The sequence below is a fragment of the Boleophthalmus pectinirostris genome, unplaced genomic scaffold (assembly GCF_026225935.1).
Source record: "Boleophthalmus pectinirostris isolate CB_2022bp ecotype Guang Dong unplaced genomic scaffold, ASM2622593v1 HiC_scaffold_23, whole genome shotgun sequence".
Lineage (NCBI taxonomy): Eukaryota > Metazoa > Chordata > Actinopteri > Gobiiformes > Gobiidae > Boleophthalmus > Boleophthalmus pectinirostris.
In genome coordinates this window covers 13,268,508-13,285,976 of record NW_026571207.1, presented here as the reverse complement: position 1 = coordinate 13,285,976, position 17,469 = coordinate 13,268,508, and the positions used below count along the sequence as shown (strand labels likewise).

Sequence of the window (17,469 nt, the reverse complement as noted above, 5' to 3'; positions counted from 1 at the left end):
TAATCGCTTGTGATTCACTGCCTCCTCCTTCTCTTCCCTCTCTCCACATAGGTGTTTACACTTTCTGGTCCTCTACTTCCAGCTACAGGTACGTCTGTTCTTACATTTATTTTACCATGCGTAACGGCGTTTGCCATTTTAACACCAAATAATACATGCACACTTGGTACTGGATGCAGGTTTGGTTTTGAAATGGCAATACATTATTATTGCTCAGCAATTTCGTGGCATGGGTATTTCATATTTTGCTAGATAGCGACAGGTAACTTATCTCATGCAGTGCGTAACTGTTAGTGCCTTGGTGGAGTGGCAGGTTGGAGTAAATTTGGTGTTATGGATGATTGTTAATTGGGCTAGCTGGTGAAGACACTTTTGTCCCAACTAAAATGTCAGAACGTTGAACAAATAGGCCTATTATATAAATAAAACACAAACGCACACGCTATCATTTATAATGGCTGATTGAGAACCACGCGTTTTTACATAAGGCATATCAGAACATTTACGCCCCGACCATCGCTAGTGAGATCCAAATTCCTTCACATTATAGTGGCATTGCTAAGATATGATTAATCATTACGTCACATTTCCCATAAAGTTGCCAAAGCAGACGGAGTGTAATTGCCTGCAGCCCTGAAGAACTATAGCAGCATTAGTAAATCAAAGTCATTCATATTGCACGGCGGGCTAATCTCCTAATAGCCTATTAACCACACTGGTCTCGAGCTTTTACAGTAAGTAGCCGTTTTATACGAGCATGCTGTAATAATAAATATTTGTTATTCTTTGAACACGTCGTTGGCGCTTGGTGCCTCGTTTTTGGAGCAGTTTCTTCTTTGAAGGCTAATGATTTGCAGCCGTCCACTCCGCGCTAACGAGAGAAGATGGACCCGAGCACGCGCCCCCGTTGCTATAGAGCCGTAGATTTACTTTACGGCTGACGTGACAGAGCTTGTCCCTGGCATAGGCAATATTTAAAATGAGCATGTCGTTGTAATGAACATAAGGCAATTAGACCTTTTAGCAGCAAAAGGACAATTTATGACACCCCACTCGATTAAACCTCTACCGTAAAACCCTTTGAAAATACGCAACAATTGGACACCTGACACCTTTTTGATGAAGTTTTGTGGATGTCATATAGCCTACGTGTAACGCTTTTCATTAGCATATAAAATCAATTTATATAAACATCTAAAAATATAACAGATGACATTTTTAAGAATAACATTAACACAAAAGGTGCATTTTTCATTAAGCCTGTATTCGAAAGGCTCTCAAAAATATGCAGCGTAATTATCAAGATGAGGCATTGTGAATTAAATAACATACGAAAATGTAAGTTCTTTTTTTTTTTTTTTTTTTTTTTTTTTACTCGGAAATTGTATATACTCTACATGCTTCCTGTGCAATTTGGAATATTTTGTCTATGCAGAAATAAATGAGGAAATGTTTGGACATGCTGAAGTGCATTGGCCATTCAGTGATATTTCCTGGTGTGGAGATTAACATCAGTTACTTGTTGGTTTGTTGTGGTTAGGAAATACAAGATTGCAGATAGAGATTTGAGAAGATATGCGCTGTAGATTTGTGGGCTTCCAGGGTTCAGAGAAGAAGTTTCAGGAATAGTTATTTGTCATGATGCTTTTTCAATGAGTATTCCCAGCACCGCATAACTCCCAAATGTCACACAGGGGTGGGATACACGCTGAAAAACAACAGAAGCCACTGCAGTCGGGATCGGCCTTTGAATGCACCGCCGGGGTCTCCTCCATAGCTGTGAATTGGAGCGTTTGACCCTGTCCTTTGTGTCCACGAGATTGTAAGGTGTCTGTGAGATGCTTGCGACAACTAGGCTTCCTCACTGGAGCAGAGTGCCAGGCTTTTGAAGTTTCAACCGTATCCGTTTTCATCCCATCTTTGAAGAGGGCTGCAGACGGCTTGATAAAAAATGTTGTCGCTATAGTGTTCACCCCATTCATGTGCTTAGGCTTGCCCACTCCCCCCCCTCAACGCTGAACAAAACTGTCTCGCGAACTCACCTTTATGTTTGTTTAGCGATGGGGAGATTTGGGTGAAATCCCTGTGCAGTTAGACCATGCTTTGTTGTGTGTGTGTGTGTGTGTGTGTGTGCTGAGGTAGTTTTGGGTTCCTTTAGACAGGGTTGACAGCTTTTGGTTCTGTGCAACATTTTGAGATTTTTTTTTTGTTCAATTCAAACAATATATTTTATTTTAAACTGATTAATTAACAACTATGGCAGCAGTCCCAATATCTCATTGTTCTGAAACACAGGGATAGATGAGGGTTTGACTGGTGCTGAAGGATTTTGGAATAAGTGATGATAGATACGATGCTAAAATTTCAGGCTTTTTTATATTGAGGTTGATACAGATAACAAAACACAATCATAAAAACTCTTTACTATACATGGGTTTTTGAATGATGAAAAATTTTAATAGCCGACATAGCAATTAACATTTGAGTAATATTATCTATAATATTATATCTTTTGTGCAAATAAATCAATCACCTATAACAGGAAACCAATGCAGTGTAAATTTCAACACAAAATGAGATTCTTTAAAAGTGCACTTTTGAACTTTTCTGGTGGCAGGTTCTCCACTTGCTTCTCTCCATGGGGTCGTTATTTCTTTGCCTGGAATGTTCCACAGTATGGCATTGAAACTATCTAATGGTGGCACCAGCAGGCCAATTTTATCCTGAAAATGTAGTTTCTTCAATACTGATACTCATATAAACTCTTTGTATATCAAAATATGTTTTTTCCAGATGTGAACTGAAATTGTACTATGGGAATTTACATTTTTAAATCAAGACTGAGTGCACATTAGGTCCATATGTCCTAATCTTTGAGAGAATTCAGTTATTTTGTATAATCACAACATGCACTTTTTTTATTGTGTAGTCCAACCAGTGTATTAACATACACTGTAAAACACTCCAAGTTAAATATAATGTGGATTCAGCCTCTCACTCAAGATATCAATGCTCTAATATTATAAATCCAACAATAAATCCACAGGTAGACCTACAGGGCACCAAAGCTACAAAGCAACATCAGAAAACGTGTCTTGCATTAGCTGCATGATCAAGGCTCAATAAAAGTGCAGCGGGATAGTTACTATGCCTATAAAACTCTAATGGGAAGGTGATAAGATGTAATAAGAAGTCATTAGATGTATGTTTACCAACTGTGGCGCTGTTAAACGTTTTATCAGTTGAGAGTGATTTGATAGCCAGCGGTAAATCCATTGTCTCATTCTCCCCCTCCGTCTGAAGCTAAAAGTGACATGACCAGTGTTGGAAAGTAACTGATTACATATACTAAAAATACATATTCAGAATACAAATTTTGAGCTACTGTAGCCTATTCCTGTACTGTTACTTTTTCATTGGGTGATATTCAGAATACAGTTATAGTACATTTGTAAAATCAAAGAAATATATTGCGGTATGTGATCACGCAATTTTGTGTTTAAAACTGAGAAAAAATTTTCCTTCTCCAATTAGTGGTAAATAAATGCATAACAAACATAACAAGCTGTTTTAGTCCTCTGTTGCATTTTTTACACTATAATATAAAGCAACTTGCCATGAAAGTATTCTAAGTATTCAGAACACAATACTCTGATTGGACCATAAAATGGAATATGTTACAAAATGTATCTACATCCAGGTATTCAGTATGCTATAACTAAACATTTCAAAGTAGTCTTCACAACACTGGACATGACGTACACGCTTCTACTGCTAACGTGATGGGCGTGTTCTCAAAATGTCAAAACTACAGAAGCCCTGGCCCTGCAGTCAAGGCGTCGGATCCTCTAAGGTCCGCATATCTGGACTGCATACGTCATAGCGGTCAGCCGGACCAGCCCCTCTCGCTCCAATGACTTGTGCAGATATCGGAAAGCTACAGTCCACATTGTGTTCCCCTCCGATGGGACATAGTTGAAAATCAGCCCTCAACTGGCGCGGCACCTGCTACAAAAGAACTGCATTACGAGTCTCTGAGGAAGTTCGGATTGGCCATTTTTCTGTTCAATCGTGGTTGTGACTGTGCTATTAATTCACAGAAGTTAAAATAACAAGGACCTGTGCGCTATGTAATATGTGTATAATTAGCCACCTGAGAACGCCTGCATAAAAAGCCATTACCGTGCAATTACCAGAGCGTCCAGCTGGGAAATGGGATATTGGCGTGAACAGAGATTCCAGCAGGCGTTCTAAAGTATATGTTGGCCTCTCTTCCTCCAAATGTCGGGTGACATACTTTCGGCGCTGCAAACAAACTTCAGATTTCCTCTGTTTTTACACCATGTCAAAGGTGACTCGTAAACAGCCGCCTAGTCATTTTGGAAGGCAATGCATAAAGACAGATTAAAAATTGTTGCAAGAGATGCGAGAGAATTCTTTAAGATTCATTCATTTCAAGGAGATATTCAATTCATGTTATGTTAATGTATGTTTTAGAAGGTACCTAGAACTATCCAAACACTAATAAAGAATGGGAATGGCATCATTGGAATAATCAAAATTTAAGGTTAAACTGTTGATTACCCTTTGAAATAACAAGTTAAGGTGAATCAAAGTTTAAAGATGCACTTCTCTCCATGGTGCTGTTACTGCTTTAACTAGAATGTCACATAGTGTGGCATATATTTATCTACATGGAGACAAGGAGGTGATACCACCAGGCAAAGTTACAGGTCAGATCTGTAGAAAGACGAGCCCGCTCAAAGTCAGAAGAGAGTATGAAGGTATTTTTGATGAATGAAAATGCAAGATGGATACCTTTATTGTAATGGAAGCTTTCAGGCTGAGATCACCCTGGAGACAAGCAAAGGGCGGACCCACCTCCAGAAAAGTTACATAGTACACCTTTAAAAAAACACACATCTTCTAAACCAAAACTGTTTTTGTACAAAAAGCTTTCACTTGTGTTGCCTAATCTGCATCCATGTATTTTCTTATGTCACTTCAATGTACAGTTGTGTAAAAAATATGCAAAATATTCAACTCTTTTCACAAATTCAATCTAGCTCAACTCATTCACGCCAAAGAGCTGTTCACAACATTTGATTTGATCATGAACGTCACATCTGAAGAGTGTTTGCGCAGGTTTGGGGTGCCTCTTGTTTTACTCCCATCTTCCGCCTGGCGCATTGGTAATTTATGGACCGCTCCAAGCCTGAGGGCAGATATTTGTTTGATGATAGTGTTGTTTGATGATAGTGCAACAGGGCTGGATGCTTCAGGTGTATAATTGCTGGTGGCTGCTGGCCTGCTAGTGGAAATGGGAGTACAGGTTTCCCAATACCGCCTTGGGGCCTTCTGCATACATACCATTGCGTCAATGCGGAGACTTTGCTGTGAGATTTTCATTCACAGGTTCATTAACGCACTTGCAGCATGGTTAGCAGCTTGTAAATGCACTGCTTAAAACGTGCAGTTGAAAGTGAAGGGAAAAAAAAACAAAACAAAAAAGCCACATGCCTGCTTGTTATATCAGTTTTTAGCCCCTGGAGCATCATATTTTTGACACAGAGCCCGTAAAAATAAGAGCGCACATTATTATCAACACCTGCGCCATGACGGTATGTTTCTTAATCCTGGTTCTTTCTCTCTTTCTCACACCTGTGTGCAGGAGTCCCAGCAGAGTTCCACAGATTTCCAGTTTTACATCGAGAACCACACCAAGCACCCGGACGAGGTGAGCCGAAAGCAGGTGCGGATCTACCAGCTGTACAGCCGGACCACAGGGAAGCACGTTCAGATCCTGGGCAAGAAGATCAACGCAAACGGAGACGATGGGAGCAAACATGGTATATTTAAAATCAAAATTTGCAAATATGAGCTGCACAATTATCACTGTTTTCTGAGTCTGGGTTTGGGATTTTTTTCTCGCTAGACAGCTCCAGAATTCCTACTGGGTACTGAGTTGTTGTGGCTTGCAGATTCAGAATTATGTCAACAAAAATGACACTCCTAAGGCCAATGAAATGCCCATATTTCAAAAATATGCAAAACTTAATTAAAGGCACACTATATAGTTGTTTGTGATGGAGAAAATTACCCAACAAGTTACGAATAAAAAGTCACGTAACACCACCTGGCCAGTTCAGCTCTGTGGAGAGATGAGCACCCTCACAGCCAGAATGGATGTTTATAAAAGTATTTTTGGTTATAAATATACCTATAATTGAATAAATACAAGATAGATACGTTTAATGCTATACTACTAACAATAACATCTAGTGCTTACAAAGTACACTGTCTACAATGTCTTGCCAAGGGTCTCAGTGGATTGGGAGTAATGGGATTTAAACTCATAGCCTTGGCTATATGAAATTAATTGAAGAGAACCAAATGATCATTGGTGGCAGTAAACTGGAGTGCCCAAGTTTAATGGCAGATGTACCACTTGTTGTCGTCCTCTGCACGTAGCTTGTCCCTAGCTCCTAACTCGTGGTGCTAATTTGAATGAGCGCGTTCCGTCGCAGATGCGCCAGGGCGAAGCTTCCTCACTGCTTGTTAGAGCTTGAGTAGAAGCAGATCCAACTTTTTTCCCATGAGGCCTTGCCAATTCTGCCCTCCTCCGCCTTGCTCACCCTCCCTCCCCCCTCTCCCTCCTACCCATCCAGCTGCAGTACCTGGCACCTGTGAACTCTTTTGCACTTTCTAACGAAGCTTATATGAAGACAGTACTATTTAGCTCACCGGCACTTAGCCACAATGCATCGGGCATGACGTATATTTCCATTTAGCTTTTGTGTTTAGCTTAGGATCTGCAAAGTTCACCTACTTTTCATTCAGGCGCCTCAAAATGGCAGCTCTCATTCTTCATCGGTTTTACTTAAGCATATTCATTATCTAGATACAATTTTTCCAGCCAAAAATTTGTCTTAGCTGGTCGGCCACCTAAGGCTTACAAATGGATGCACTCTGTTAGCTATAATTAACGTAGGAGTTTTACAAGAAGGCTTCTTGTCAGATGACCCTATTGTAAGGTTAATATATATGTCTTTGGAAGCATATATTACAGAAGGGTGGAAATTTCTCATTGTACGAAACAACTATTGATAAAATAAGCCTTTTGTATGGATTGTTGTTTTACCGTTGGCACATACCACAAAGCATATATGTACTAGGAAGTTTTCCAAGAGATTACTGAAGTGTAGAGCGCCCACGTTTACAGAACTTTTGTGAAGTCATGGCTTATGCGGATTACTGTTTTGAAGTGCTTGTAGTGTACTGCATTCCCGCCTTTGTAAACTAAATGCCATTCGTTAGTGGTATCGATGACAGAGATTCCACTTTAGTGATTGTGTTGTGAGGCAAGGTTCTAATTAAGTTAAAGCCTGCAGCTGCCAGTGCATTCATTTTTAAAAGATATTTTTGGAGGCTCTGAAAAATACAGCAGTGGTTTTATCTATAGCTTCATTCAGCCTGTTGGGTCCACTCGCTAAAATAGTCAGCCAAAATCTTGTCAAACATTTGCCGATTCGGGTTGACAACTCCAAGTCTTTTAAAATGGTCCAAAAGATCTAGAAGCGATCTTTCCCCACACACTCACAAGATGGGCTGGTTTTCTACTTCCCACTTTTGAAGGCTGAGTCTTGGGGAAGGGGGGGTAGTTTGTCTTCTGCCCCCAAGCCTATCCCATCCCCTGGCCTATTCTTTCCCCCTGCTCCCTTGAGCGCTACTGAATGGCCCTGTGTGTTAAACAAATGGATCATCTTAACTTTTTGATTGAGTGAGCACAGACTAAGGGCAACTTGAAACCTAATCCTGAGGGGCACATAACTGCTCCGCAAATGTTTGGTCGATCTCTTTGGGTCTTGACAGGCGAGCACAGACAAAGGTGACCTGGCAGGGGTTAACATTTGGGAGTCGGGAGGGGGCGGGCTGTGCGGCGAAATGAAAGAGCCGCCAGGATGCGTCTTTAGAGTGGATTAGTGCTGTGTCAGGTTTAAGTGACGCCGCCATTGTTGTTGTTTTAGCCGAGATCACTTCTTACCATTATCACTTTTACCGCTCACTGTCAAGCGCGTAGAGGCTCATAATGTGGATGTTTGAAAGATTGTCGGACATGTCAGTTATTGCTTTTTTTTTGTTTTGTTTGTGTCTTTCAGCTCTTCTCGTGGTGGAGACAGAAACCTTCGGGAGTCACATCCGAATAAAGGGCAAAGAAAGTGACCATTACATCTGTATGAATGAGAAGGGCAAAATAGTGGGAAGGGTAAGTATCAGTGCGCAATATTAAATCCTCTTAACCATGAAATCATCTCTCCATAACGCTAATAGGGCTGTAGGCTTGTTTAGTTGATTAATCGGTTGAGGGTGTCTTAGTCAAACAAAATGTGTATTAATGATTTTATTTAGATTATAAGGATTTATATGGAACAGCAACAGAAAAGAGGAGCTAGTTAGTGAGTGATACTTATGTTTGTATAAAGTCAGATTAAATTCATGACTCATGTTTTTATATAGTACTGCCTGTTTCCTATCTGATTCCTAAATAGTTGATTTTGCATGAGTTTGCATGCAGTTTTAATCTTGTGAGTGCAGTGTGGGTCAGATACATAGAGGCACGTAATATTTTTTGAGAGCTTTTGCCTCGCCCCCTGTTTACTTTGAGATCGTCTATGGTGAGCAATTGATTTGAATTGCACAATATGAAAAGCTTGTAAATTCCACAGTATTTGGATGTTATACAAATTACTGTAAACAACATGCCATTTCTAGTTGAATAACTGTTTTGTCCAATCACATAACTATCATAAATCAAAAGGAAATCGTTTGGTATGGTTATGTGTACCAGACTATGTGGTGGTCAGCCAGACAAGTTAAATATGACATTTTTAAACCTGTTTTAATAGCATAATAGACTTGAAGTTAATCACTAGACTGAACACATTGCAGTTTTTTTCTATTGCCACAGGGCACAGGTTGACCCCAAAATAGAGGCCTTGTAATTGCGATGGAAAGTACATGTTCTAAAATCAGAATCAATATTTGAAAGGCGCCCCTAATCCACAGTGAATTGAACACAACCCCAGATCTGCTTTCTCCTGCTGTTATTGTACACCCAACAAAACCCCTTTGATAACTCCCAGCCATTCTTCCATTACGTAATGGGCCTACTCCTTTGACACTCGATCAGTCAATTACAGACTGCAATCACCACAATGCATTGAGAGACTAATGGTCACTTAGGAGGAATGCCATTGGCGTTATATCACTTAGTCACACCAGGTGGCCATAGGAGTGAGCGGAGAGCAGGACCACGCCGACAGCAGCAGAGGCACACTGGACACACACGTGTGATTCTGTGGCATTAATAAGTCATGCTGTCAGCAAGAGGGGCTGCACTCATTCACACACGCTCCCACTCTCTCTCAGCGCTCCTCTGTCCAAAACATGCACTTTCCCTTCACACTGGCCTTTACATTGTGCTTGGACATTACAATGCTCTGGGAAAGACATGGAATGGGTGGGCTCTTTAAAAGACCTCTGAAACTATGCACACAGGAAAATACCTAATATTTAGTTTCTCTTAGAATTGAGTGAGTAGTTTGGTCATTTTATAAAACATGATTTAAAGTTGCACTGTGGAACCTTTACAATAGGGGTCCACCACCTGCTTGGCAACATGGAGATTTTATTGCTCAAAACATGTTCTGCAGTAAGACATTAAATATATCTATCTAGCAGTCTTTTATTGTTTTCATTGCTTGGACTTGCTTTGAAAACATGCATTCTTACTGTGAGGGGGCTACCTCTCCACAGCCCTGACCTGTAACTTGGCCTGGTGGTGCCAACTGTTTGTCTTTATGGAGGTAAAGAAATTGAATATCTTGGCAAGGCAATACATTTTCCTGGGAGACAACAGGCGGTGGATCAGCCGCCAGAAATGTTACACAGTGCACCTTTAATAAAAGCATTGCACTAGATAAGGTTGCCCAGTAGTGTTGTCACAATATTAAAATTTCAAATTTGATTTTGATGCTAAGGAATAAACTAATTTACAATGCTGCAATGATAATTTGATTTTCAACATTAAATTGTAGTAATTTATATCCATGGTGTTATATAATCCCTCAGTCATCCCAGTAGTTTGCACCTTTACAGTGTCTACATTTTCAAACTCAGTACTTACATTCAGACTTAGACTTAGACAAACTTTGATCCACAAGTTATCTGAAATAATTTGAGCACAGTAGCCCACACATCACTATATATTATAATAAAGAGTAAAACAATATAAATGGTAATAATAAATTCTAAATAAATAGCAAAACTAGCAACAGATTGGTGTCAAATAAGATATATAAATGTACATGTACTAGTAAAAATAATATAAAATAGAAGTAAGTAATACAAATATATCAGCAATATACAAGAGGTCGTAAAGAAAACAGTGCAAAGATGATATGAGGATTGACATTTAACTAATCCCTTGTTTTCTTTTTCTTTCAGCCTGATGGAAGGAAGCAGGAGTGCGTCTTCGTGGAGGAGTTCCTTGAAAACAACTACACTGCTCTGGTGTCGGCCAAGTACAAAGGCTGGTACCTGGGCTTCAACCGAAAAGGCCGGCCGAAGAAGGGCTCGAGGACCACGCAACGGCAACAGGAAGTCCACTTCATGAAACGCCATCCAAAAGGCCGGGTAGAGCCTGTGGAGGAGTTTAAATTCACCACGGTTACTAAAAGGACACGTAGGGCGCGCCGGTTAAAAGCCAGGAGGAACTGATGGAGACAATGAATGGACAGAGCTCACTTTTCTTGGGATAAGAAAGTAGACTGTAACAGAGAAAATGCCACGCTTCTTGTCAGAAAAGAATCACTTTAAAGACTCTTGAGACAGACTTGCAGAACAAAAAAGTCAAAGATGTTTTATTTTTGTATTTCGAGGATGACTGAATATTTCCTAACTCTTGAATTCCTCTGGGTTGATGTCATGTGCTCACGTGTCTGTTATGTTATTTATACTGGATAAACTAAAGGACCTCTAAGGAAAAAAAAAAAAAAACTGTCGCCATCGTCCTCGGCTCCATTCGAACTGCCTTTTTGACAATGGGGACTGAAGGGCTGACGCAACGCTATAAAAATCAGCCAAGTAGAGATTCATTGGAATACCTGTCGCGTTTTGTTTGTGTTGCCCCTGACAACGCGGATCCCATACTTTCCACTGGAATCAGACACCATGGAGATGCAGCAGAGGTGGCCAGTGCAGGTGTGACACTGCCCTGTGGAGAGACTGGGGAGCTTTGAGTGCAATATTTTACAAGTCTCTCTCTATCTCTTCCTCTTGTTTCCGTACGTCTCTTGGAAAAAACGGAATCCGCCAACCCTTCATGAGATCTTCTTGACATTTCTATGCAGACTGTGATTCAGCTAAAACATGACATGCTTTGACTAGTCAGACATCAGCCACGGCTTAAGTCCTGTTTAAATGCTTGAAAAAACAAAAACACCACATTCTGGCTTGTATGTGATTCAACGTTCCACATGGTCTTCCAATTTATTGAAATGGGGAGGTGGTCACTCCCATGCAAAGCTAGTCTGGTCAGCCATCCGCTCACATTTAGTTGCTATTCTAGGGAATTAGACATGCTGTTAAAGCTACCATTTGTAACTAGACTGGTGGACCCGGCCCTGTTGTATTCTCACTTTACACCACTAGATGCTATCTACATTACTGCTGTCTGACAGTGTGCCAGCTTTGGCCTGACAGAAGAAGACCAGAGAGCACAGGTGAGCCTGAACAATGGCTTGGTGGGGGGATAACAGGTTTCACATCTACTGGTGAAAAAAAAAATCGAATAACCTTACGGAAGGTAGCTTTAAATGCAGCTGAGTGCAGCTTGTTATACATTACACTTAAGGCTTTGTGGTCAGGAATGGCAGAGAAGGATTGGTTTATGGCTAAATAAATAAACTACTTTAACACCACTATTATGCAATTTTATAAACAACCAGAATTATTTAAAGAAATTCAAAGTGATCAGCTGGCTGGCCAGGTTAGGACAATGTGCTCTTGTTAAAGTTGCTGTGTTACTGTCTTAATATTTGAGATGGTGCTTGTTTGGTTGGGTATTGAAGACTTCTACCTCTGTGTTCTTTGTGTTGTTGTGTCCACATTTCCTCTTTAACTGAATGACAGGTTCAAATGCTTTTGGAAAAGTCTGTACTTACTCTCTAGACATCCACAGCTCCTTCTGTGCCTCTCACCACTAGTATATATCCACCTGTCTGCCCGCAGGACTTTGTATGAGTTGCTACTAACAACATGACACATGTATGACTTTTTTTTTAAAACAAATGTAAACAAAAATAATTTTATGACTATTATTAAGATATTTATTGCGTCCCTTTGTAAATAAAATGTGATGAGTTTTATTTGGCCTCTGTTAATAAAATGAGGATTATATTTTAAAGTGGAATATTCCTGTGTTTCTTACTCTCAGAGCAGTGACAGTGACATTGGACTGCACCGGGGACATGCACATTCCCATCCCACATAAGACTGATGGAAAAGGTAGACACTGGTTGGACATAAAGTACATTCCTTTCTGTGCATTCTGCCAAGGTATGCATTTTATATACAAAGCCTTGCTTTTAAGGTCAGTGGTTTAAAAATGGAGAAAGAACCATTCCAGGATTTCTCTGAAGGATTAGAGTTATGAGTTGGAGTCTCTCTGTGTGGGGCCGTTACTGTTATTTTGGTGATCATAAACACAGTATCATCTGACATGTTACATTACCTTTCCACTGAACAGATCAGCAGTTATTTGTATTTGTGAAAGCTCCGTTCCACTATGTCACTGAATTGCATTTGTTTTCATGCTGCAAGAGGCTTGTGCTACTACGACTGGCTGCTCTTGAACTAGACCAGGCCTACAGGCAGGAGAGCTGCATGCTAACATGAGACCTTAATGAAGAGATCAGTAGCTTTATAAGACTTGGCTTGTGCAATTTTAACTTTTGGAATCCACATATTTGTCAGTTAGTCTTATTTGCTTTACTGTTTACATCTGATCTAAAAGTTGCAAAGTTGTCTGAATGTTTCATGGGGTGCAATCATATTTCCCAAACCTCCTTACACTTAAAAACACAAATTATTCTGATATAGGCACTCCGTTCTCCAGACCAATAAACACAATAATTCAGACGCCCTTCCATCTTTTAAAAGCGCTAAGAATGCGGAGTAGCATGCCTTATAATGCTGTTAACCGGAATGATGTTTACAGCAAGTGTCAGCCTGAAAGATGGCAGCTTTGAGGGAGAAAAAATACTTTTGTTTAAATTCCTGGCGGTACTATCAGCCCCCCGTTTAGTTACCTCTAACTGATCCTGTGGTCTTCTCCGTCATGGACTGTGGACGTCTGAACTGCTTTTAAAAGGTGCAAACAAACGCCGATTTAGCATTAGCACGATGAATCAGCACTCAGGAGCTCAGCGGTCTGTGAAGAGGAGTCATGTTTGATGTCCACTTGTGTCTTGGAGCTGTGTATGCTCCTGTCCCAACAAGAGCTATGGGACTAGCCAAACCAGCAGCCACTACTGACACCACTGTTTATTCAAGTGTCACTTAAAGGCAATCTAGCCTTACAAAAGTTTCAGAAAACTCAGGTTATTAATGACAGCAGTGGCCTTTAAGTGAACTGCAGTTTCTCACGCTGGTGCCGACTTTAGTGTCACTTTAACAATGCAAAAATGTCTTCTTTAGAGATACATTAGGCCTTTTTTATGGTATTGCCTAACTGTGTTGCCTCTAAAAGACCAATCATCCCATTAAATCTGCATGGGAACCAAGTTATGAATGAATGGTCACTGGCAGAATGGTCACTGGTTATGTGTTTTACATATGATGTAAATACTTCACTGGAAAAGACGTCTGTGCTTTTGAAAGGGAGCATCGTAAAATGGTCTATAGTCTGTTCATTTGAAAATGATATATAATTCACTTTTAAATGAGATTTTTCCTCATCTTTATTGAGCAGGTTAGCGTTCTATTTATGCAAGAAATACGTAATAAAATTATGAGTTTAATTTTTTTTTAAAAAGCTAACACCTAAAGAACAAATGTTGGGCATCATTTGTATTGTTGTTGGCCTTTAACCATGAAACATGGTCTTGAGTACCTTTGCTTTGGAATTTTATGATTTAGAACTTAAAATAATTCCTAATTAAAAATGCAGGCCTCATTTCACAGCCAGAGTGCTCAATATAGAAATACTATGTATATGTCAGAAACACTTAAACAAGTCTGGATGTGATTTATGGACTTGACAGGGCTTCTATCTATGACATCACAATCCTGGGAAATTTCAGTCAAAGTGAGACACAGAGGCACAGAAGGACTTTTTAAAGAGGATTACTGATACCAGCATGAATGACGTGAAGTACAATTCAAAATATGTTTTTAATGAGGGAACCATATTCTAATAGCTATATTCTAAAAACTCAAAAAGTCAATTTTGCATATGTGTTCTTTAACAGACCATCAGTTCTTTAAAGATGTTATGCTTTTGTCTGTTATATAGTTATAAACTATGACACCATATTTTGGACATTTTAAATTGCATTACTGATCTATTGTGACTTAATTAAAGAAACAATTCAGCATGCTGTCAGCCCCTCCTATCGATAGGATGTTTAAAAAACCTGAGCTAAAGTTGCTACATGACACTGCCAGATCCTACAAGTATCACCTATTAAGAAAATAACATTGGAGAATGAAGTAATTAAAGAGCACTGGGTGTGGACCTTTGGTGGTGGAAACAGGGGCTGATGGTAGCAATGACGTCTTGAATACAGGAGTATAAAGATTCCTCAAACATGCCCAAGTAACTCTAAATACAACTTTGAGTGCGTAAATGAGAATGGAAGTCGATTTTGTATAATACGTTTTAACTTCTACGCAAAAATAATCAAGAATTTTAGTTGTATTCATTTTGACAGTTTGTTGTGTAAAAAAAAGGTGGTCTGCTAAATATATCTAAAGAATTCTTTTTCCATCCACATACTTCAAACTTGACCAAGCACAGCCAATCCGTGTTTGGAATATTGACATTTAAACAAGCGCCAGTGGTTTCCAGCAGGTCCTATTCCCAATAAGAGATGACATTTTTGCATAAGCCTCCCGCTAGGCTATTCTCTGACTCAACCTTTGATCACTGGACTTTAGATGGTCTTGGAACTGGACCAATAACTTCCAAATGAAACATAGGAGTCCCTTTTGCATGGGCCACCCCTTCTCAAAGGAGGTGGAATCTTTAAATGCAGTTCTGCTTGCCAAGTAGTTTATATTCTATTATTAGAAAGTCTCCACAGCTCTCAGACTGTACACAATGGATACTGTATGACCCACTGAGCAGTGTCAACTCAGAAAAAATCCTGTGGCTTTGTATAAGTTATACACATTTTAGTGGAACAACCCAAAGTGGCTCCCTGGCCCCAGGATCAGCAACCACACACTTAACAATTAGCCTTGTCAACAGAAACAAGCCCTGTGGAGACATGAAACAACTTTTGTCTGTGAGTGACTGAAATGCTCTCTCCTGGTCAGTGAAAAACAAAACTCCAAAGCCAAGCACAACACAGTCCAGGCTATAACAGAACCTTACCTAGTGCTATTAAATGCACTCTCATGTCACGTCATTTACTGTCAAAACAGCCCTGCCGCATGTCTCTGCATAACCGCAGTGGACTGGTCGTCTACATGGAATCCACAGGGTGATCCTCTATGCAGCTCCTCACAACACAGTGCTGTTTTCACAGGATTACAAATGTGCTTATGTGGTATACTTAGTGCTTCTGTCGCCAATACATGTTCTCAATATGTCTGGAGCATGGTTAGAGAATCAAGATGACAGAACATGTCATGTCATCGTTATGCCATTTGAATAAAATTACAGAATTTTGTATTTATTTATTTATTTATTTATTTTTAAAAAGGTCAGACCACCCATTTGAGGAATGCAAATACTAGTAGTAAAACAATATAGGTAATGAGCAAAGATGTCACAGTGGGGGAGTATGTGAGTTTTCCTTTGTTGATCATGTGTTGTGCAGAACATTGGCTAATGACAGAGGAGGACAAGGGGCATCTGCAGAGGAAATCTGAGCCAAGTCCTCCTGCCACATACACACATGTATGTTGGGTTTCCATGCTCACACACACATACATGTGGACACATATGTGCACACACACAGACACACACACACAGAATGGTAGTGCTCACATGTGCACACACTCGGCCCGGCCCGGCACCAGCAGATGCCAGGTGACACAGCTCATTAACTTCTCTCTCCTATTCTTTGGGCTCTTCATTGTCTTGAGATATGAGATGAGCCTTTGTTGAGAGTTTTGCCCCCTTTTCTTTCAGGCAGCCAGGGCCCATAATTAGTGCTTTGCGCTGGGCGTACTTTCTCACAGGCCTACGACACAATTAATCAGCACTTTCCCACCAATGGGCACAAGCCACTTGATTCTATCAAGGCCAAATGTTTAAGTTGTGACGCCTCTCCGGTTAGTGAAATATTAGGGCACTGGATAATTTAGAACAATACATATTCAGAAAACTAATAACCACTTGTCCCTATTTTCATACTGCACTTCTGTCCAGCACCATTACATTCATCACATGCATCTGATGTGTTAGTGAAATCAAGCACTGTCGTTTCCATGACATTGTGCCAATAAACATTTTCATTTTCATCATTACTGAGGTCAGAGCCCCATAGGGCCCTGTGCCCACTCTCCATTGTGCTGTGGTCCCATCAGTGTGCTGCTCATTACAAGCATGGCACCTCTCTGTGTGCCAGGTGAGGCGCCAACACTGCTCCACTGAACTGGGACAGCCTCCATCAGAGGGACTGCCAGTGGGGTTCATAGAAAATACTAGAATCCAGTTTCTGGCCTCTGCTGTGATGTAAGGCCTTTTTGTTTGTGACCAACCAAAATTTGACAGCAATGTGGAAATGGTATATCTGGCCATGAGCCAGTTGCTATACTACACAACTGAAATGAACCTGATGCCTTGGTTATAAGATGCGAATCTTTTGGCTAATTCCTTTCATTCAACAGTTTGTTGCAACGTTTTTAGCAACTTAAATTTTGTATATTCTTTTTTTTTTTTTTTTTTTAACTCCACTGTTTGGAGTGTGCAGTGTTTATGTTATGCTTGTGCTAGAGGGAAAGCTTTAGGGGAAATCAAAAGCCAGAACAAAGAACAAAACGGATGTGGACCTTTCACCTGAGGTCGGAGTCCAGGTCCTGTGCTGCTAATCTGACATGTGTTTTCATGAGCCAAGACAAGCAACCCTGCCATGGTGGCCACTCTCCAAAACTAATGATGTCAAGTGATTCCTCCAACAGAAGCCTTTTAAAACAGAATGAAAGAGACTGTGAGGGAGGGCTGTGCGGGGGCTTGGG

General features: G+C 40.3%; 1 protein-coding gene across 2 annotated transcripts in view; it reads left to right on the top strand.

Annotated features, from left to right (window-relative positions):
• fgf24 (fibroblast growth factor 24) overlaps positions 1–11,337 on the top strand; it is a 33,739-nt gene extending 22,402 nt beyond the window's left edge. The window contains exons 2-5 of one of the 2 annotated variants that reach the window (XM_020917646.2): positions 52–88; positions 5,672–5,849; positions 8,160–8,266; positions 10,507–11,337. In XM_020917646.2, coding sequence (XP_020773305.1) covers positions 52–88; positions 5,672–5,849; positions 8,160–8,266; positions 10,507–10,779 — 595 coding nt within the window. In that variant the 3' untranslated portion in view covers positions 10,780–11,337. The remainder of the gene's footprint in view (positions 1–51; positions 89–5,671; positions 5,850–8,159; positions 8,267–10,506) is intronic. The other variant, XM_055159354.1, reaches the window with a different exon arrangement.
• Positions 11,338–17,469: the final 6,132 nt, after the last annotated feature.